The sequence below is a fragment of the Battus philenor genome, unplaced genomic scaffold (genome assembly GCF_028537555.1).
Source record: "Battus philenor isolate CCGP_79_NKW_IND1 unplaced genomic scaffold, ilBatPhil1.0.hap1 SCAF_1, whole genome shotgun sequence".
NCBI lineage: Eukaryota > Metazoa > Arthropoda > Insecta > Lepidoptera > Papilionidae > Battus > Battus philenor.
The window spans coordinates 5,762,415-5,786,464 of record NW_027181661.1 but is presented as its reverse complement, the minus strand read 5'-3'; the positions used below and the strand labels follow the sequence as shown (position 1 = coordinate 5,786,464).

The 24,050-nt window shown below is 34.8% G+C and overlaps 1 protein-coding gene across 1 annotated transcript in view; it reads left to right on the top strand.

Moving 5' to 3' along the window:
• Positions 1-24,050, top strand: part of Dhc16F (Dynein heavy chain at 16F) — a 103,695-nt gene that overhangs the window by 45,390 nt on the left and 34,255 nt on the right. Inside the window, exons 25-41 of the mRNA XM_068771398.1 lie at positions 1,006-1,151; positions 2,239-2,390; positions 3,265-3,457; positions 4,272-4,411; positions 4,793-5,134; positions 6,193-6,420; positions 7,922-8,142; positions 9,194-9,405; positions 10,867-10,979; positions 11,877-12,019; positions 13,244-13,436; positions 14,842-15,065; positions 16,638-16,893; positions 17,794-17,984; positions 20,337-20,509; positions 21,337-21,520; positions 22,724-22,889. Of these exons, the coding sequence (XP_068627499.1) occupies positions 1,006-1,151; positions 2,239-2,390; positions 3,265-3,457; positions 4,272-4,411; positions 4,793-5,134; positions 6,193-6,420; positions 7,922-8,142; positions 9,194-9,405; positions 10,867-10,979; positions 11,877-12,019; positions 13,244-13,436; positions 14,842-15,065; positions 16,638-16,893; positions 17,794-17,984; positions 20,337-20,509; positions 21,337-21,520; positions 22,724-22,889 (3,277 nt within the window). The remainder of the gene's footprint in view (positions 1-1,005; positions 1,152-2,238; positions 2,391-3,264; positions 3,458-4,271; positions 4,412-4,792; positions 5,135-6,192; positions 6,421-7,921; positions 8,143-9,193; positions 9,406-10,866; positions 10,980-11,876; positions 12,020-13,243; positions 13,437-14,841; positions 15,066-16,637; positions 16,894-17,793; positions 17,985-20,336; positions 20,510-21,336; positions 21,521-22,723; positions 22,890-24,050) is intronic.

Sequence of the window (24,050 nt, the reverse complement as noted above, 5' to 3'; positions counted from 1 at the left end):
TTGCGAAACTGCGGAATGCAATAAGACAGTCAATTTTACCTTAATATTGATTTCCTATTGTTTTCATCTTATATTTATAAGATGTTGCTTAAAAAAAATAAAACAAACAATTTATTTCTGTTTAGTGTTGTGACATTCTCCAGTTTTTATTCACCAAATGTCTCGGATCCAAGTCTTTAAACGCATAATGAAACGAAATGCAATTTATTTTATCATTGTCGATAAATTGCTAATTAGTTTTTTTATTTTATTTTGTTCATTTTATTGCTTCCTTCATCAATATCTTCACCATTTCAGCCGCAGAAACTTCACTGCTGGACAAAGGATTTCCCCATAGTTTTCCGATATAATCGGTTGAAAATAATATCCATTCAGCGTCTTCTTTACTAAGTTATAAATACGTCCAGCGCGAAAAATAAATGTTGCGGAAAATAAATGTTAATTTATTTTATCAAAAATTATCTTAACCACGTGATGGCAATATTTGTACTTCACATCTCACACGGCTAGAGAAACCATTGTGTTTTGGAGACATCCTCTGGCCACCTAGGTCACCGAATCTTAATCGAAGAGTATGCCCGACGTGATGTTCAGCATTTCGATGACATAATTTTAAAGAAATAAAGTTCGCAAAATCTTTTATTTTAATTTTTATTGGAAAAGAGTTAAGGTATAGCAATTTTTTATATTAGAATTCTAATCCAAATTTTATCACCGGACACCCTGTATATGCAGACAGGGGATAAATAGAAGTAGTAGTAGTACCACGTTAACTATAAGTCTATGCAAACCTTTTATTATTTTTTTATATATAGAATAAGCTATGATGTTAACAAATGTTAAAGGCGTTGGTTTCATTATAAAATGTTCATCTATAAAAAGCCCTCAATTGACCATAACATATCTGTTTTGAGTACAGAGTCATGTACATATCATAAATCGAGTTTTGAAAGTTATATAGCTCTCAAATATATTTTTACTGTAATGTTTATTTGTTTTGAAAAGGTTCATGTTCGAGGGCCGCGAAATAAAACTGGTTCGCACATGTGCAGCGTTTATCACTATGAATCCAGGGTACGCTGGACGTACAGAGTTACCTGACAATCTTAAGGCTCTATTCAGACCTATATCTATGATGGTGCCTGATTATGGTAAGCAATTTTCTTTTTTATATTATCAAAAATACAACAAGAAAAACCTTTCAAGGAATTTTAGTAAGTGAGATCTTCTAAGAAGAAGCGAAGAAAGAAGGGATTTATAAAGATGGATACAAACAAATTTTTAAAATTTTATATATATTGTAGCAAAGAAAGTCAACGTAAGACTTGAAATTCCTCTATTTCGTTCTAAATGGCGCTACTCGTGTTTTACATGGTGCTATTTTTTGTGTGCTGCCAATAATATAATTTTCGTCGTTTCAGTCCATATACGCTCACTGTAAGGCATAATCCTCCCCCAAAGATATATATGGGGGTATACCATAATCACCACTCTTGACATGAAATCAACACTCTTAGCGGGTTGGCAATCGCAGTGTTATTATGGTATGCAGCGGACGCTGCTGCCCATCCTCTGGAAACTTGTTAGTGAGCAGTGAAAATTCTACATAATTAATGTGAATTGAATAAGATTGTATCCCGGGAATGAAAGTTTCGATCCTTACCTCTGGGCTACCACTGCTCATGCTAGTAAGATGAGTGTAACTTAGACAAACATTAATTTGTTTCTCCACTCAAAACCCTCGTGCTCGGTCGCAATCTACGAAGAGTCAGCTGAAGCGTTCTACCCTCGTGAATTTTGAAAATCTGCAAATTTTATTTGCAGCATAGCAAGTCACATTAAAAAAAAACATTTCTATTCTTTTATAAGAGTACATTTGTTTTACTTGTTTTCCTTTATGAACGCTGCGACTCTTACTCTCAAGACCTGGTATAATACCACACTTCATATGGTTATATTATTGTTACAAAATTGCGATTCTCTGATTGATTGTACACAAACTGATACAAACTCTTTCACTCTTTAAATAATTACGATAGCTAAATTTCGATTCCTCCTCTCTTTCTACAACCTCATTGTAATAATACATATTTTTTATTTAATTCATGACTTGTAATGTATAGATATAGCAATCTTAAATTCGACTATATCACATAGGAGAAAAAATACATTAGTAATTCCACAAAAGTATTGAATAAATATTTAATGGGTTCAGTACATTTTATTTACGTTTGATAGCCCTAATCGCCGAGGTGATTCTGTATTCGGAGGGCTTCGAGTCGTCCAAAATACTGGCACGAAAGATGGTGCAGATGTACAAACTATCCAGCGAACAACTCTCGAAACAAGATCATTACGACTTTGGCATGCGCGCCGTCAAGAGTGTTCTGGTATATAGTTGTAATTTTTAATAATAAAGATCATATTTTTTCCTTAACTTTCTTTATAAATCATGTCTATTTTATTTATATAACTAGCTTTGCTTCGTGACCGCGTGAAATTAAACAAGAAAATTCAGTTTATTTCGTTTTTATTTTAAATATGTGAGCCGGAGAGACGCAACTCAAAACGTCATTATTCGTTCGATGTTTTCGTTTCAATTCAAATCAGCATGAACTGTCACGGCAATAAATGAAATTAATTGGTACGACAGTGGTGCCACCTGTTGAAAGTTGATCGTACCAACTAAGAAACCTACGTGGGCTCATGCACAACAACTTTGCTTAGAATCATCACTGTTCATCATCAATCAACATCATCATGTAATATATATAAATATATATAAATACACATATCTCTTTCTGGAACTCATTACTATTTTTTGATCGGATTATGAACAACACCACTTGTTCACGATCCTTCTTTCAGTATTCTTATAGTTTAAATTTAGCGTCCGTTTTTCTAAACCTCTTTCCCATACGCTATAACTTGCACGTGTTAGGAAGAGACCGCAGCTGTTCATGTCTTTCTTAAAATTACTCATTCAAAAGTGTTTTGGTCTATCTCTGTGCTTATCTATCTAATTGTTTAGTATTATATTGCCAATGGACCTGAGTGTTTTTTTTTATATATATGCGCACCTTCGCTGCCGGTTTACTTTAAACCACGTTAAACCTCGTATCAAACTCAACATCATATCCGCAACTTAATGCCTTGTAAGGTCCTATTTTTTTTCTTCCGTATGCCAGAACAATTTGTGCGTGATTTACATATTATTCTCCTAAATTTTATAAGATACCTAATAACAATTTTTTTATACGTCAGGTAATGGCAGGCGCTCTGAAACGCGCTAATCCTGATCAACTCGAAGACTTGACGTTGCTGTGTGCACTGAACGACAGTAATCTGCCTAAATTCCTGGCTGCTGACGTGTTGCTTTTCGCTGGCATATTATCTGACCTCTTCCCAGGTCTCGAGTTACCTGTGAGAGACTACGGCGTTATGGAGACTGCTATCCGTGAGAATTACAACTGTTTAACCTTTATCATTCATTTTGAAGTTATTAACACTGGTCATACCGACATTTACTAGGTACTTATTTGTACCATAGCGTCTCAGTTGACCCGACTTTATGCTACGCAATTTGAATATATGAAATATGGTTGTTAGGAAGGAAATAAACTTAAAATTATTTAATATAACAAGGGAAAAAGATAGTATAATAAATGTAGATTAAATATTAAGAAAAGTCATGACGTTAATCGTGCAAAAGCAATAAGATGATACATACATTCTCAATGTAAAATTTTAAAATGGGGTATTTGACCTATTATAGTACATTCAATGATAATAAACGCATGTATACATACTTTAGATTTATAACCATTACAATTATTGGTATGGTGTTATATGCATGTAAAAGCCGTATGTTGTATGTATAAGTTTGTAGGAAAAAACAAAAACACTGTCAATAACAAATATTTTTGAATTATTACAAATAACTTACGATTATATTAAATTTTGATGATAGGCATCAAGCCTTTTCAGTGATCACTTCACAAACGTCCTAATTTTTATATTATATTTTTTGGCATTTAATTCCTGGGCTATATTCAAGATATATAAAGATTTTTGTATTATTAATTTTACATATGAATTATTTCATAATCACATTTTATTGTTATGCTATGTATAGTTACCCATAAAAGAATTTTTAATTATATTTTAGAAAAGGCAAAATATTAGTAGGCGTCAAGTGAACATAAAAAGGGTCAAACAAAAAGTGCTACAGTTGGTATACAACTATGTTTTATCAGTTTAAACTCGAACAGGAAGCTGTCTTCTGGAGCGCAACCTACAAGTGGAGGTGTGCCAGGTCCGCAAGGTGATTCAGCTGCATGAGACGATGATCGTGCGTTGGGGCGTGATGCTGGTCGGACCTACTGGTGGCGGGAAAACTGTTGTCCTACACGTGAGTTTTTCTCACATATTTAACAATTGGATTTAATTTTATTTCCCGTTAAAGCTGGCATTTCGTGTGCAGGTAGTTTCTGTTCACTCATGCTATAACCATACAAGCGTAGCATCAATATGCGTATAATATTGTTTAGATAATAAACATAGTTATATAGTTATAATGTTTGACATAGTATCAATAAATATTTGATAGTACAAAATTTGTTAAAGCACAATGTGTGCTTTAACAAATTTTCATCCCATTGCGTTAGCACCGAATGCAACAAAGTTATGGCTAGAGAGCCACTTCGCGATGTCAATCAATAACTAGAAGAAACTACAAATAGAAATTCCAATTTCATATTAACAGAGTTTTAAATAGTACTTATACCTTTAGGTACTCGGCGATACGTATACGCGTCTGTTTAACGAGGGGGTTGAGGGCCCGCAATACCAACCGGTGCACAAGTACACAATGAACCCTAAATGCGTGACCATCGGCGAGCTGTACGGGGAAGTGGATCTTCAGACTTTGGAGTGGCACGACGGAGTATTGCCCCTCAGCTTACGTATCGGTGTGCAGTGCCTCACGCCAGACCACCAGTGGATCATTTGCGATGGGCCTGTCGACGCTGTTTGGATAGAGAATATGAATACTGTGCTCGATGACAACAAGATGCTTTGCTTGGCTAACTCCGAGCGGATTAAACTCACTCCATACGTTCACATGCTTTTCGAGGTTAGCAAATATTTCATTTAATTTTTAAGAATGAGAATATCCGTAGATGAACGGACGTAAACATAGCCCAGTGGATTTGTAAGTTTTAGTGACAATAGGTGGACCATATAGCGCGTATGATAGATGGCCGCTAAGGCTTTTAGGTTCTGGAGGAGAGACCACGAAGTGGAAAGCATAGCTTATGATGACCACTCACAAGTTAAATAAACAACAGGTCGTCGGGAAATGCTAACAGTACAAGATTACCGAAAATAGGAAATCCTGAGTCTTTTCAAAGCCCAAAAGATGATCATCGAGGTATTTGACAGGTCTATGAATACCACCGCGAATATAACCGCGTATATATGAATATAACCGCGTATTTTCGTCTAAGGCCGGGTTATGTTGAAAAATGAGTGCCTCCTTAAATTAATATAAGCAGTGTCAGGTAACATCATTAATTATGTGATGATAAATATGGTTTCTAAAAGAATTTTCTCGAATTTGTTGTTCAATGTTTAATCTACAATGAAACGTTTTAATTTAATTATAAATTAACGGATATTATTTATCTCCATTTTCACTGTCAAACAAAAAGTTGTGGTCATGTCAGTGTCGTAAAAATCTGGATGATGATTAGATATTCCACGTATTACAAAAGTATTTTTTTCCCAAAATGACGACAAAAACTTCACAAAATTTAAAAAAAAATACTTGTGATCTTTATTAAACATGTTGATAATTACGGAAAATCACTACTATTTTTAATGTAAACTACAACTACGATTTGTGAAAATATTATTGTTTTTTTTTGTTAATAAAAACCGAGAACTTGGAAGTACATGGATTAATTAATTAAATAGAAGTTTTGGCAGATTGTTGATCAAGTAAAATTGCACCAGGAAATTCGATTTACTGTTAATCGTATGTTAATCATTGATCAACCTTAAATCAAATTTAACGTCGTGTTCAAACTTTCAATCAAAGTTGTTTAACAATGTTCAACAAAGGTTAATCGTAAATTAAAATTGATTGCTTTAAAAACAGGAGGTTAGAAATCAAAATGAAAAGTCTAACAGGTTGGTGACCTAGCCCAGGCGTCACCGGCGACGGTGTCCCGTTGCGGCATGGTGTATGTAGATCCGCGTGAGATGGGTGTATTACCATATGCGCGCTCGTGGCTGGCCTCAGCTTGCACGCAAGGACTGTTCAACGCCGAGAATTCTGACTTCCTCTACGATATGTTCTGCATGTTGCCTGAAGGTCTTGATTTCATCAATGATAAATGCATCGTTGGCATAAATCAGGTATTTGTTACATTAAAATTATTGTATCAATAAAACTTTTACAAATTTATTAATTTTAATTGTAGTAATTTCGTAAAAAAATAAATAACAATGTGACATCACTAGATTTTCTCAACGTATTAAGTTTCGTTAGACGAATAGTATCATTCAATTTATTTTCCGCCAAATCGAAGTACGGTACTGACTGGCTTTAGAAAATTGACATGGACATCTGAGTCGGAAAGCTTTGTAATCGAAAACGACCGGACCCATACGAATACATTCTACATAGTTTGGTTAAAGGGTGAGGAAAATTGGTACAGAGAGTGCAAAAGAAAGAATTGCGAGGAAAGAAGACAACAAAACAAAACAACGCACGTCTTTTCTAATTGAGTAAATTAAATTGCATGTTCCTAGTCGTCAAATATGATGTCACCATTTAGAAACGCTTGTCAGGATTATATTTAGTTAATCATATACTAAGTATGGAAAATTCCATCTACAAGGTGGGCAGATGACTTAGTTAACTAAACGTACGCCAAGAAATCTGTGGGTGAGGGCAGGGTCCAACAATTAGGCCGGACATTATGAAATACTGACGAATTACAATAGGCACATATCTGTAAAGTAGTCCAGTATGCAGAAAGATACCTCGTTTGTCTGTTATAATTAATTACAAAATTAAACACTTTATAAAGTTGACAGTAAAAATTAGATACAATAATATATTATAGTATCTAATCAAGTTGACAGTACGAAATCTGTCGGATAAATACTGTACACGCACACATACATATATCTAATATATAAAATTCTCGTGTCACGGTGTTCGAACTTGAACTCCTCTGAAACGACTTGACCGATTTTTACCAAATTTTATATGCGTATTTAGTAGGTCTGAGAATCGGCTACAATCTATTTTTCATACCCCTAAGTGATAAGGGTTGTTCAACCTTAAAAATTTTTTTTTATTTTTTTGACGAAATTTTTTGTTTTTATTTTTTTATGATACAACATACAAAAATACTTACAACTCTAAATTTTCACCCCTCTCCAATCAACCCTTATTTTTAAATTGAAAATTAAAAATATTTTTTTTGCAAAACAACGTTTGCGGGATCAGCTAGTATAGAATCTAATCCTATCGGCCCGGCGTCTCTGTCGTAACTGCTATAAATGCTCTATATTGTTATGTCGTGTACATAATGTATAGGTGTATAAATGTATTTATTCAGGTAAAAAGTCTTTTATTAGCAAAAAGCTTCAACAACAATTAAACATTAATACTGGGATTAATGTTCATTTTAAAACGAATTTTGAAAAACGCTTTTTCTTTTTATCTTACCATAATATTCTTTAATATATTCAAACCATACATTAATATATAGCAATTGATATTCACCCTTTCAAAGCTTTTAAATCTGTAATTAATCATCCTTTATATTATTTATATACACATACTTATTTCTCAATTAAAGGTAACGCTTTGCCTGACTTTTTTACTGACTACTTTTTTATCGAGGTGGAAATGAGCAAAGTGGCGGCACTATGTAGCCTGCTGGGCAGCCTTTTGGCCGAGCCCGGTGAGAGGTTTGCTGACAAGGCGGCCGTGCGCAGTTACTTGGCACTCTGCTTCATTTTCTGCTACGCGTGGAGCGCAGGTGGAAACCTACTCGAGTCGCAACGCCGCGTCTTCGACGAATTCGTTAAAAAGCAGTTCGAAGTGTTCGAAGAGGGCGAATAGTATGTATTTAATTTTATTATTATTATACATCCTAGGTAAGAACAACTTTATTTTTAGACATCAATCACCGGATCTTACTCAGGTGGGGAGCGATCGATCGATTCATCCAATATCCTTCAGTACTTTAAGAGAAGATTTACGACGAACGTGTCTTAGCATTAATGTGATAACTTACCGCATTTAAACGTGATCTTTTGTTCTTCAAATGAGTAGGAACGTGAACGAACGAAATTACCCTAGTGGATTACAAGTCAAAGTAGCAGTAGACAGGCCACGTAGCGCGCAGAATAGGTAGCTACTGGAGCCTTAAGGTTCTGGAGTGGAGACCACGGAACGGCAAGCTCAGCGAACGTTTACCCACTATTATAATAGACGAACTTGTTAAGGTCGCTGGTAGACGCTGAATATACGCCGGTACCAACCAGTTTTATTATAATTACATTGGGAAGCCAATGCTAGATATAGTGAACGTCATATGGCTAAATTAATTACTATGATGTGTAATTTGTCTGTATATAAATACTACATAATAAGACCCAATACAACGGAGAGGGCTATGCTCAGAGTTTCACTGCGAGACCTAATTAGAAATGAGGAGATCAGTAGAAGAACCAAGATCCAGATGTAGCACGAAAAATTTCTCGTCTGTAGTGGCAGTGCGCAGGACACGTCGTTTATGCAACCAATGGCCATTGTGGCCGAACGGTTCTCGAATGCCGACAACGAGCCGGTAGACGCGTGGGTACGCCCCAACTGTGTGGACGGACGATGTAGTCAAGGTCGCGAGAGTCGCTGGATGCACGCAGCACAAGACATCATCATCATCGCGATCTTTGAGGAGTGCCTTGAAAAGTTTTATTAATTGGTTAATAGTGTTCAGATAGTAGATCGTGTATTCGTGATTACTTTAAAACGTAGTATGAAATAAAATACAGAGTAAATCGCATTGTTATCATAATCACCTGTTAATGTAAAGGCAAGCCCCTTTAACATCTATAGAACAAAATATTATCTTATGTTTGATGAAAAAACATTTAATGTTGTCAACAGCTGTCCCCATGGCATGAACGTATTCGAGGTGTTCGTGGATACTAGGGCGAGGCGCGCGCGGCCCTGGGCAGACGCCACGCCGGAGTTTGTTTATGACCCAGCCCGGCCGTTCTTCGAGACGCTGGTCCCCACGGCCGACACTGCCCGCTACGGTCATCTCTTGCGTCGTTGGCTCACCGCCAACCATCCTGCAATATTCACAGGCGACACTGGTGAGTCAGATCTTTCTCATACATTCACATGAGAACGCTCTGTGTTACAACGGCTACAACACTCTTTTGAGTTAAATTATTGTTGCACGTTCGAATACAAACTCTAACATGATTTCAATATACGTGTTATGTAAGTGGCCATGAGAGCTGTGCATGAATTTGTTTCTTTTTCGCTGGCGAGTAAAATGAAAGCCAAGTGAAATCGACCCGATATCAATGAATAACGTAAAAATGTAATAATTCTCTTAATATTTCCACGGCTGATATACATCTACCACGCTTTTTTTTGGATCAGTTGTTGTCGAATTTTTCCTCTGGATGTTTTTTTTAACGTTTTTTTTAAGTAGTTCATCATATGTAATATGTATTTTGCGATCTATAACAATGAATGAAAATCAATCGCCAAGCGTGTTATTAAACTCTTTTATTTTTATGTTTGGGTACGAGGAAAGTTTTTAATGAGAGAACAATTGGAAAAACTGCGAGGAAAATAGTAAAAAGAGCATTTACAATTTTACCATGCAAACCAACGAGTAAATTAAAATATATGTCACTAGCTAACAAACATTTAACACCAATCGAAACCAAAACAGGGTAAAGAATATTATTTAAAATTTATTATTAAACAAAAAAATATCATTTATGCAATCGAACACTAGACCTACGATTCATATTTCGAATCCTTAACATCTAGGCTACTTCTCTTACATTTCATATATTACACATAAAAGGCACATAAGAATCAAATCACGCGACGGCAATATAAGAATCCTTTGAGATGTTACGAGTACGAGCCACTTTAATGGATTTTTTCAATGTCATCTTGAAATCTTTTTGATAAAATATGAATATATTCATAGAACAACATTATCTGTCACAAATTGTACCTTTTGTATCGCTTATACGTGATTCTCCTTGAACTTTGCTATACCGAGACACAATTCGTGTAAAATTTAGTCGCGTGTAAGAGATTTTATAACATGAAAGGTTATTCTGAGGACATTAATATAAAAACATAAATTATTTTTTGTCGCCTACATAAAAATCCTTTACCTATAAATTCCTTTTGCGAAAGGGGGACTATTTGTAAGACGTGGCTAATTGGGAACGACATGGTTACGAAGCATAGCTAGGCCGGCAAACAATCGTGGTCTATTAATTTATTTATTTTACTGTTACACTTAGTGCAAATATGGAATACTTCTCTTACGGGCATTAAGTCCGCCTCACTTGTGACATTGTAATTTTTTTTTGCGATTACTGGTTTTGTTTTTTTTTTTACAATCTTTTAATAAAAATATGTGTTTTTATAGTGGCATCCTTCCCATAATATGAAGTTTTTGATCCCTGAATATACCAGTTTTTTTCGATGTTCTCCTTCTCAGTTTATAAGCATTGTGGATGCTATACTACTTGATCTACGCAATATATATCATTAATCATTAAACTTATTACGTGTAGGTGTCGGCAAAACATGCATCATTCTCCAAGTGTTGAACAGCATGAGCGAAACGGACTCTTTCATACCGATAACGCTTAATTTCTCCGCACAGACCAACAGTCGAAAAACTCAGGTAATCATCTGTTGTAACAATTTCGTTAAAGTTTGATTTTAGAAGTCGCAACTTTTATATAACAGTGTGTACAGGAGATTATTAGTGTAAAAGTTCTAAAGAGGTGAATATATAACTCATATCCTGGGAATTAAAATATGGTGCACCTTATGCAAAATTAAGTTTTATTGTGCTATATAAATATTTGTCAATGCTGTATTTACCGACGTCATAATCACGATCAAGTTACAAGGTCATTGATGGTGATGCTATGCCTTGCAGGGGCCTTAATTTCTATAATAATGGTAGTGACATCACTAAACTATAGTTCCAAATTCGAAATCACCTAAAAAGAACCCACAACAAAAACGAGTCTTTTTTGTTTCTTTCACTAACTTCAACGTCATTTCTAAGATGTGTTATCACATTTTTTATTTTTTGGAATTAACCCTAGAAATAATTATAAGCTATTCCTAGGCTTCATAATTTACTAATTAACTCTTCTGTGGGTTATTGTATACTGTATTACAATACACTTCCATCTTATAATAACTTTAAAGAAGTTTAAACAAAAACTTGTAAAACAACTCTATTATAGTGTGAAAGATTTATTTATAATAAAGCTTGAAAATTCATTGCTCCATTACCGTATTAAAGATATTGTAAACCTGAACATCAATAAAAATATAAACTCTTCTGAGTTTATGAGTTATTTGAAACCCTCCTAGCTAGTAGTAATAGTTTGAGGTAGCCATTATAAAGGAGCACAATGCTGCTTATCATTACAAAGAGTCTTGTGTGGATAGTAATAAAAATAATTAATTTTATAGAAACTAAATGATTCGCTGGTATCTGATAAGTTTTAACGTGGTTATTTTATATCATTTTTGATGCGATGATGCGATTGAAACCGAATAGGAGGCAATCGAACAGCGCCTGGAAAAGCGACCCCGTAAAGCTCTCGGAGCGCCACTCGGCCGCCGTGTTCTTGTGTTCGTGGACGACGTGAACATGCCTCGTCCAGACATGTACGGTGCCCAACCCACTATCGAGTTGTTAAGGTACATTGCTCAATTTACTAGTCATGAAATGCACAAAGATAATGGTTATGCACCACTGTAATAAATGTCCATAGCAGGCCTGACCAAGCTACTACTATACTATAAAAAATAGTGTGAGACATTTTTCGAAATTTGAAATTTTTTGCAGGCCGTTACTGAATACGCATTTAAGCACACAAAAGAATTTTTTTTAATCATGTTTATAGAATTTTTTTAATCAAAAGTACAAAATATGTGTATTGAAGATAGATATAATAGCAAACTTATATGACAGCTTTCCTAATAACACTTAAGATGTCGGTTAACTAATTATGATCGGTAATTGGATTTCGCTAATTTTGTGGTGGAATAATAATTATTATTATTCACACCAGTAATTTGTTTCGATTTCCCAGGATCTGACATAGGTAATATAAATTTAAATATGGAAATAATTCGACAATCGGAGCCGAAAAAAGTTGATCAAAGAGCTGCATGTGGCTCGCGAGCCCCAGTTGGAGTTGGAGTTGGAGTCTATAGTATTAAACTCTCGTATCATTTATTACCTACGTTAGAACGAGACATTTAGTATTTTTAACATCATTCAGACATTGCTCGGTTGCCATTATATAAAGTAACAAAGACGACATAGCTTGTGCCAGACGCCCTTGTAAAAGGCTAAAATGAAACGAAGTTATTAAGAGCGTATTTTTATATCGACATTCACGAAAGACGTCGAATGACGTCATTCGCGAATGCTAAACTATGACTACCCTATTTATGTTATCACTATATATACATTGAGTAAAAATAATATTACACAAACAATGTAAATAAAAACTGGCATGTATGATTTTAAATCAGCCGAAATAAAATATAGCGAATAAATAGTAATGACATTATTTTGTTAATTGATATTCAACGTCATTTCAAATTAAAAAAAATTAATTCAATGTTTATTTAAAACGTTGGCGCATTTTATCCGCATCCATGTTAAAAAAAATGTATCATCAGACGATGCTCGACGAGCTTATCGTACAACTAGAAATGCTTTTTAGTATTAATTATCATCTAAGAGTACGGTAAGTTTTAATTTACTTTTAAAGCAATTCTTAGTATATTTAGATGACAAAAGATTTTCATCGCTCGCTACGCTGCGTTATATTGAATTAACATACTCTATGTAATTTGCGTTGTATGATGTTACAATTGGTTTAGAAATTAATGTGGGTTTTGTTGGTCCAGACAGTTTCTCGACTGCGGTGGTTGGTACGATCGCGATAAGCTGTACTGGAAGGAGATTATCGACGTGGTCCTGGTGGCGGCATGCGCGCCCCCTGGCGGAGGACGAAGTCCGCTCACCGCGCGTTTCGTGCGCCATCTAGCTATGCTCCACGTCGCCGCACCAGACTCTAACGCTATGATTACCATATTCAAGGTACGCTTATCTTTCTTCTTCTAAGTATTATCTCTTAAGCGGAAAGTTATGATCATTGTCTATATGTCATTATCATTTTCATTATCTGGTACTGATTATTCGCGAATACTCTTTGTTAGAGTGAATTGAAAATAATCACAAACCTTTTTTTCTTACGTCGATCTGCGATGTCTTTGGTTTCGGTTCAAAAATAATTTCGCTATCTAATGTTAGAGAGATGTGGCGAATTTGAAATTATATATGGAAAGCAATAACAATTCTTTATTTAGTCTCATTCACAATCCGCCATTTCGACGAATCCGTGGCACTTTTTACGCGTAGATTCAGCGACCATTATGTTTGCACCCTCACCTGATACGTCCATTGCTGTAATGGGTAACCTCTGAATTGACTTAACATTGACCTTTCAAGTAATGTGGTCAATGTATTTACAAACTTTTTTAAAGATTGTCGTGGGGCTTTACTATATTTTCAGCTCTTGGAGAAAGACGATATTAGTACGGCGCTTTGTATATTATATCTGCCTCATTCCTTTTCAATATGCTTTTGTTCTCTTTCTAACGATTCACGTTTCTGTGCTGTATAGTAAAATTAAAAGAAATAACGATGGTATTTAGCAAAGTCTTTGCTGAAATCGCAAGCTATATTTGCCGTGTCAGTGTCAACGGACGGGGAAGTAGTCATTCTATGGTGGTAGTATACGGTAGAGTCCGGGCATTTTGTCAAACATAACTATAAGAGAGATTGAGTTCTGACGTAATAAAAATTAAATTCCATTTTCATTATCAATGTTGCGTTAGTGACTTATAACCCGCTAACATACTTTTGCCAAACTGTCACATACAATAATATTTTAAATTTGATGTAGACAAAAGAGAGGTATAGCAAGCCGTTTCTTATGCTAACATCTAATTATGAACATAAATAGAATAGCTCCATCGCTATAGAAAGAATAGAATATTGATAAATAAGAATTGTAGCTATTTCACATTTAAGGAGCATAGATAATATACACATTGTCATAATTATGTCTTCCAGAGTCTCTTTTTTAATATCTTATTAATATTACAAATTTTACGAGCAGCCTTCTTCTGCCGTATAGTTTTATCTATATTAGAATTATCATGATTGAAAATCAGTGTTTCGCCCATTGGGTAATTCTTGTCACTTAATTATAACCTATTTCAGACTACCGCGAAAGATCAATTGTACAGACTAAAATTCAATAAATGTTTATTTTTTCGTATACAATTTTTGGTACAGGTTTTTTTTTTACTTTTTCTTCTTTTTACTTTATTTTGTATGTGGTTATATGTAATAAATATTTAATCTTTTAGGCACTATTACATCATCTTACTGTGCTTATATCTTACGGATTTTTTAGAATAATTATTAAATTTAATAGGCGATCCTTTGCGGTCACATGGAAGACTTCGTAGCGGAGGTTTCTGTGCTTGGAGACGGAATCGTTCGCGCCAGCGTGGAAGTGTATGGCCGTGTTTGCGCGCAACTTCTGCCCACTCCTGCGCGTGCGCATTACGTCTTCAACCTTCGCGATCTGTCCAAGTGTGTCCAAGGCGCACTACAAGCACGCGCTGTCTACGTTCGACTTCCACTTGAGATGCTTCGGTACTGATGTACTTCCGCCATTCTATTATTTACGTTTATACATGGTAGAGACGTTCCTTAGAAAAACATGTGAAAAAAATACATATATGGTAAATTTATGAACATATTCCACAAGAAACTGGAGCATAAATGCTACCATTATTAAAAGGTATGCGGTGGAAGAATTCGATTTTCAAATTCAAATAAATAAAAGCTATATATATATTATAAAAACTATATCATTCATTTATTTCAATAAAAATTAAAAAGAAGGGCTGTGCGTTTTTAGTTCCTAAAAATATGTCGTCTATATGCCGATCATTACGTCGGGCACACTCTTAATATCTGGCCTCCGTATTTCGTGCCGCTCTCTGCAGAAGTGATCGTGGGAAAGCACAAACTTTTTTTAAGCTCCCCTACGTGATGGTTTCGGATAAAATTTGAATTTGAAATCCGAATTCTGCCAACGCACACCATATAGATACGTCAAATATGCAGATGTCTAGCACAACTGCGAGGTTTGTTTTCTTATTCCGCCGATTGTATTTTCTTGGCGTATAGAAAAATTTCTTTTTTTTTTGTAAATGGATTCACGCTTTTACGAGAAATTTATGTAGAACTGTGAATTTATTCTTATTGGTGATTGTTCAAAAATACCAAGTGTACCGTTGGTGCATATCCGAGGGACAGGATGTTTTCAAATCAGTTTTCAAGGTGAACTACTAGAACAAACATACTTTAAGTTCCATGATCTTATAATATCATAAATTTCAATCGATGTAAAATAATTATAACTCTTAAGACTGCGAATCCATATACATTTTTTATTTCGGAATCCATCTTTTTCTCATCACTCTGTATATGAAAGATTTCTCTCTATGTACTCATCTCTAGAACTATAAGGGCCATGGACAACTACTGTAAAGCATGTTCCTCTCCCAAAGGTATCTATGACGTAATACACCATAATCACCACGCTTGGCAAGTGGGTTGATTATCGCAGTATGGTATTATAGCACGCAGAGGATGCTACTGCCCATCCTGTGAAAACTTTTTGTGTGAGCACTGGCAATTCCATATACGAGTAATTAATGCACAAAGTGTGAGTTATATGTATACCGAGAATTGAACCCATGAACTACAATCGCACGTCACAGTTCTCTGCCGCTAGGCTGCCACTGCTCATGACGACATGGCTCGACTACTTTAAATTTTGTAGAAATAATCATTTCGTCTTGTAAAGGTCAGCTAAGAGCTAATTTTAAGAAATTCTACTCGTAAATAGGATCGTGCGGTCGGTCATTGAGTTTTTTGTGCAGCAGATAGAGAGTTAAAAACAATATTAATACGTTTCTTTTCGAGTATTAATAATATTTAAACAAAAACACTTATCGTGTTCAATTCATGATGACGAATTTGGAATAGAGACCTTTTCAACGTCGTTGGAAAATACTAGATGCAAGCTGCTTCCAATTGATTTTATCGAAAATATATGGTTAGAGGACTATGTCCAGAAATGGACGTGTCCTACGACTGAAATTATGATGATGATAATGAATCAATCAATTAACCTTTTTCTGTATTTTGATCCAGATTGTTCTACCACGAATGTCTACGTGTATTCCACGACCGGCTAATATGCATAGAGGACAAAAGCTTCTTTTACCGCCTGATGAGTGACGTTTGCGAAAAGTATTTTAAGATGCCAGTCCTGCAGTTACCGGAAGGAGACATAATCGAGGAACCACCAATGCTTCTGTTCGGAGATTTTATGAACCCCGCGTTGCCAAAAGAGAGCAGAGTTTATCAGGAAATCCCCGATATGGAAAAACTCATGTCAGTTTTGAAGGTTCGTGTAACTTACTATACTTATCAAATGAACATAACGGACAAATAGTCAAAAGTGTGCATCGGTATCTTAGCTGACATCACTAATTCTTTTTTTATTTTTCTTTTTTATTTTCAACTATCAGCGTAACAAAGACTTGAGAAATCAATCGGATAAATCTTTTCTTATGCATGATTCGTTATTTAGACCCACCAATAAATATGTGAATAAATCTTAAATATTGTCATACAACAGCCTAATATGTTATATTTTTAATGATTAAATTCATCGAAAGTAGAACTTTTTGAAATACTGTATTGAATAAAATAATAAAAGGATTATGATTTTTTTTACTAATAATTTAGTAATATTATTTGACCTATTGATGCCATCTTTATAGTCTTTTGTCATAACTTTCTAAATATGAATACTTATTCTCTTTGGATGTATTCGCATTCGTTCAGCGTTTGTGACCAGACAAGTCTCAAAAGATGTGATAGTACAATCGTTTGTGAGCAGTAGTAATACGTTCCATGTGGATTATTTACGTAAAATTCTCTTTGAAGACGAACATTTGAACGAACTATTGTTAATCCTTACATATGTAGCGTCCACGTGAGAACGCATAATTTTGCTGGCCACTACGATCACAATCCTTTATAGTATTGAATCATTCTTGCGCGTTCGATTTCAAATTCGAATTTCAAATTTCTATTCGATTCCCATGTTGATTGGAATTTGGTTGCTGCCATAGAGTCAAGGACGAAATTGTAAATATTCTTTGCACACGTGTAAATAAACACCTAATCAGTCTCGCCTTTATGTGCTCGGGTGGTAACTCATCTCATTTAGTCTAGAAAAAGTATATACAATCAAGAAATAAGGTACTGATGAATTGCTTGTTGTATGTATCATACATAGGAGTACTTAGACGAGTACAATGCGACGGCCCGTGCGGAGATGCGATTGGTTATCTTTAACGAGATGGCAGAGCATGTGGCTCGCGTGGCGCGTGTGTTGCGTGCTGAACGTGGACATGCATTGCTGGTGGGGCCCGCTGGCTCTGGAAGACGCAGCGTTGCGACTCTAGCAGCACATCTCAACGACTGCAGGTAACCTATACAAGTATATACTGAAACGCGCAGACCTTCTCATAACACACTTGTTTATGGCCTCCGTTATTGGATGCCTCTCATACACCCCTAGCTTATTGTGAGAAAGGGACTATTACATTTATCATAAATTATTAAAGTGTATTTTTATTTTTTGTCTCTCGTCTTCACTTCCAGTCTTCACACTTAGATAAACTCTCATTCATTTCCTCAAATATCACAGCCTAGGTCTATCTGTAACTATGTATCACAGTCTATTTAAATTTTTATTAAATCTTAAGTTATTTATTTATATCATGTATATTTATTACAGTTTATAGTTCTTTAGTTTTTCTTTGCATGGTGGGATTGTTTCTAGGGCCGGTAAATCTAAAGTTATTGACAACACGAAGTGAAAAGTAGAAGTGTGTATATTCATTTGACCTTCGTCCGTATTTACATCGAAATAAGTGAACATTTTAATTTCTTTGGAATTCCATTTTTCGATGCGCCGCAGACGGTGACGTAATATCGCCCTTACAGTATCAATACATGTATTTTATTACCTTATTTTGTCAATTTAATTGCCATTCTATGTTTTATTCCTGTTTAAATTGATCACTCGACCCTATTTTGGTTTTAAATTTTATGTTTTATTCCTCACAGCTACATTCTCAATCACCCCTCCCTGCAGTAATTAAAGAAGGATACTTTGTCCAGTTGGGTTTTTATAATAGAAGCGATGCTCGTCTCGCCGATCTTTCTTCCAAACCGGTATTCGAAGTCGTGTCTTAGTCTTACACTCAGAATACACTTGGCATCTCACGGGATGTATATTTTAAATAAGAACAACGTTTTTTTTTAATAAATTTATACCGCATTTTGTCTTCTCTAAAGAAAATTTGCTATATGTGATAATCGCAAGGTCATGATTAGAAGCGCAACATCTGTTCCGATTCAATTATACATTAACGCGCTTCATGCGTCATACTTGAGGACTGTTCATCAGTCAGGGAAGAGTAAACGTGATGAGAAAACGAACGAACTATTTACGTCACAAAACGGAATAGATGTACGATGAGTTTGAAGAACAGAACTTTGAACAACTTGCGTTCTTTGCTCTTGTACAAGTCTATTCTTAATAAAAAATTCAATCGGCACTAAACAAAAAGCAACTATCAGGTTTTTAATGGATTATCGAATAAATCAACGTTGCGTTGCAAGTTGTTAACCTCAAAAAAATTATACATAGAGTCAAACATACATAGTACATTGTCCGACACATATCACATAAATAGGCACAAATCGACACGAACACATCCTCATATACACACGCAGACAGGGGCTCATTTGTTTTAAAGAGCTTTAAAGCTTTAACGTGTATTTCATTTAAAATTCATAGTCAATGATCAATGTGTACTAGGCGATACCGATGTTAGTAACGGACTTAGTAAACAAATTAAGATACAGATTGATCGGTTATAGGTGCACTTTTGTGCAAAAAGTTTTTAAACTTATACATATATTTCCATTCAACCTATATGAAGTGATCACTCTGAAATATTTTATAATAATTTATTTTTCTATTGGTTATTTCTGAAACCATTGATTTTTAGAAACTGTGTACGATATAATAAATGTCAAAAATTAAGCTATATATTCATACCTACAATAAATGGTCTACTGCCATATATCAATTCACAGCTAATAAAAAAGTTCTAACACCCCTTTAAACCTTTTACCTATAACAAGTCATCCTAGCAAGTAGAAAGTTAAATTGAGAATTTGAACAAATAGAGAATTTGACTTTGTAATAATAACGTGAAGTAAATTACTAATAAATATAGAAACCTAAAATAAAAATATATGAAAAGCAAGGAAAACAAATTTCGAAATTAAAAGTTCAATGAAAAAATAATTAACTTATCAAAGGTTTATAAGGTATCTGCCGTTAGAAGGTCCTCTTCCGTAACAGGTGGCAAAAAATCACTATATTATAATTTCATCTAAGAATTTCATTGCGTAATAGCTTTCAATGGAATCCTCGATCCTTCAATTCTTTTTAAATTTACACGTCATAAAATAAATAAAAAGATACGCAATAACTAAAATTATAATAAATTTATGAATATATTAATATTTTTAGGAATTTTTTTTTTCCTTTAAGTGTATTTTATCCAAAACGCATCAATTAAACTCTTAGGGTTTAAGATTGGGTTTACCATACAATAATTGACAGCCAGTGATTTACATATGCACCTCTTTAAACCTTTTACACCTATCACCCTGCGCAAAACCGACACTGGTAAGCAGACACGTGTAAACACAGACTAACACGCTCGTACGTACATATGAACTTGCTGCGATACACAGATGCATGGGGATGGAGTTGAAACGCAATTACGACATTCCTGAATTTCACGAGGACCTGGTGAAGATGTACATGAGCGCGGGCGTAGCGCTACGCGAGACAGTGTTCCTCTGCACCGACACACAGCTCTCGCGCGACGACTTCCTAGAGGATGTCAACAACATGCTCAACACTGGTAAATTATCGTAATATATCATCTTTATTCATTTGCTTTCAAACGCCTTATTATGTCTAAATTATGTATGTATGATAATTTTATCAAGAAGTTTTTTTGTGATGGAAGGTCACCATTCACCAGATTTCAGGTGACAGAGCGCTGGTGGCGCTTAAACGAAGCCTTATTCAAGTACCTTGTGCCGTTACTTCTGTTAGAATACTGCATTGATTTTCAAACTAGTCATTCAAAAAGGTCAAACATTTAACATTGATTTAAAGAGATGCGTTGAAACGTGAACATTTCTCTTTTAACGTTTTAGGAATTTATTGGAGGTTCTATTGGAGGTTCTTATGTTTGCTAATATCTACCGATTTTTGTAACGAATTCATTTATTTTCAAATAAATTTTTAATGAAAATTTTCTCAAGATTTACATTTAAAAATTGTCTCTACATCATTTTGAATATAAAATTCAAATTTATCTCTTAGACTGTAAATAATGTTTTATAGTTTACGAAATAGGTTGGCTACCCCTACGTAACCAGCTAGAGAAATCGCCAAATTCTTTAAGGGCTCCCGGTATAGGTCAGGCCTGACGCTCACTACGCTTTTCTTTTGAAGGTGCCCGAGAGGACTAAACTTTATTGCCACCACTTCAAAGTTAAGACTGGGTGAAATAGCGTCGGAATCGGGTTGAATAAAACTTACCTATTATGTAACCTTTTTCGTATAAGCGTATATAAAACTTCACCAATGATGAGAGCGACATTATGTGATTTGGATTTCATTAAGAGATTGTTCACTTATTATTATCGAATTTACTAAGGACGATGCATCAATGTGCAGGTGAAGTGAACAACCTACTGGAGGGTGACGCCTACGAGCAAATGCAATCAGGCTGCAGTAACGACGCCGTGCGGAGTGGCATCAATCCAGCTGACCGCGACGCCCTCTATCGCTTTTTCATAAACCGCGTGCGCGGCAAACTGCACCTCTGCATTTGCATGAGCCCTGTTGGCGACGGCTTCAGGTGAGTATTTCCAAGAACGAAGTGATACATAAGACAAAAATTATTTTATTACTTTTGTATTCTTTCTAGTTTAATTAACAAGCTACAAAAAATTTCTGGGAATTTTTAACACACTAGTAATTATTCCTTTATAGTAAAATAAAATAACCTTTGTTGCGGTTTACTTATGAAAACCTATTTATAAATTAATGCTAAATAATAATAACGTGATAGTATAAAGACCATGAGATAAAAATATATTTATATTCTTTCCGGTTTAATTAACAAGCTATACTTAACAAACAGTACCTAATAGTATAAATATCCTGAAACCGTCGTAAAATCGTTTCAGCTTATCTTCCAACAAAAACCTCCTCTACAGCTTTCCATTCAGTTTGAACGTTTATTTTCCTAATGTCATTCGCCCATCTTTTATGCTGTCTACTTCTTCTTTTGCTATCCCATGGATACCACTCTGTTAATATTCTTCTCCATCTTATAATTTATTTTTTTAAGTTGTATAATTATTTTTAAAGTTTATTTTGAAGTTTTGTTCTTTAATTTTACTCGATCTTTACTTGTAAAAAGATCTTGAAGAAATCTAAAAAAGTAAAGCTTAAATATCTGGTACTGTGTTAAATATGTAGTATTTTTGATATAACTATATAATAATTCAAAAGCACATCGGAGGCTCACCGCTTTTCTTTTATTTCATTCAGTGAACAAGTAGATTACACAAACTACATTTTTTTCAAATGAAGAAAGTATAACAGTGAACATTATATGCAATAAAAAATAAAAAAGGAACTAAGTTACTCTATCATTTTTTGAAAACCAAACAATATGATGGATAGAAGTAATAGTTAATTATAAAGACTAATTTTTTTAAACAATTAGACAAACGAAAGTTAAATTGCGTCTTTTGACGTTCCAAGTTTTTAATATTATTACTTAGTTGACAGCTTGTTTGTGTTTTATTTTAATATAATGAAAATATGATATACTTGGGATTTAATTATTATTGATTAATTGGTCAGTAGTAAAAATAAATATTTGTTGGTTGGTGTCGAGCACGCCGAACGGTAGAACGTAAGCATGTACCTAAATAAAATTAATATTAAGGGTAAACAAGTTAAGTTTCTCACATATGTCAAATATATATTTGACATATGTGAGAAATATAAATATGTAATAGGAACCGGAAAATGTAGTTTAAATACGCAGGCGTCGCTGCCGAATGTTTCCATCACTGGTGAACTGTTGCACGATCGACTGGCTGACGAAATGGCCGCCAGAGGCGCTGCTTTCCGTCGCACGACAATCACTAGCACCGCTTTCGGACGCGGCTCTCATCGACTCCATCTCTACAGTCTGCGTCTCTATGCATCAGGTTCTGATCGTATTTTACCATACGTTATGTAAATTTAAACTTAATTATTTTTTATTTATTAGGCCTGCCATTACGCCGGTACAAGCTACGTAGATAGGCCCTTCATTAGGTAGACCGATGACATAGTCAAGAGCGCTAGAACTCGATAGATGCGAGCAGTGCTAGACCGGTCTTTGTAGCAATCTTTGGGGAATGTTTATGCCTGTCAGTGGGCATCTATAGGCTGACTTGGTGATGATGATGATGACATATCAGTAATATGAACACAATGAAATTCACAATAATTACAAATCCTTTCATTGTTAGACCCCAGCGGCCGCTGCAGCCTTAATATTCTTGAGTGGAGACCATGAACCAGTAAGCAAAGCGAAACATTGTTAAGCGCCAGTAAAACATTGTTAAGGTCCAATTCCAACCGGTCCTATTGTGAATCGATGGGGGAAGCTTCTTCCTTCAGTCGACATCATCGTTTACAGCCAATATAGGTCCACAGTAAGGCATAGGCCTCACTCAAAGATATCTAACGTATAACATAATCGCCACACTTGACAGGCGGATCGATGATCGCGCAATGTGAGTATTATGAGACACTTATTATATCTATATTATCAATTCGCAAAGTGTGAAATATATAAGATTGTAGCGAGACTCGAACCCGCGACATACGACTGCAATTCGCAGTCCTTTTCACCTATGGCTGAAATGACAATGATATATGCTTTTTTTCTTAGGGTTTTTTTTTATATTTCTAACAAACCTGAACAACATTTGAATAAGTCGATTAACAATCACAAAATGTAAAAAAAAATTAATCGAACTTTTTTAATTTCCTTCCATAATTTCAAATTTTTTAAGAAGGGTTTTAGGCAAAATCAATGCGATTACATTTTTAGTTCTTTCATTAACATTAACTAGTTTTTATAAAACTATTATTTGATTGTTTTTATCTCAAAAATTATAAACAGTCATCACGGGATATACATAAAACTCTGGTGACCTCCTACAGGAAATGTTTTAATCTTTTTGGCTACACGGGTATTTTAAGTTACATAGAAAATTACGATGAATCCTCTTTGTTTGTTTTTATTAAAATAAATTTTCCCGCGTTTCATTCGTTTCTTTATAACGATTGACAGCTTTAATCCCGTATACGCATCACTT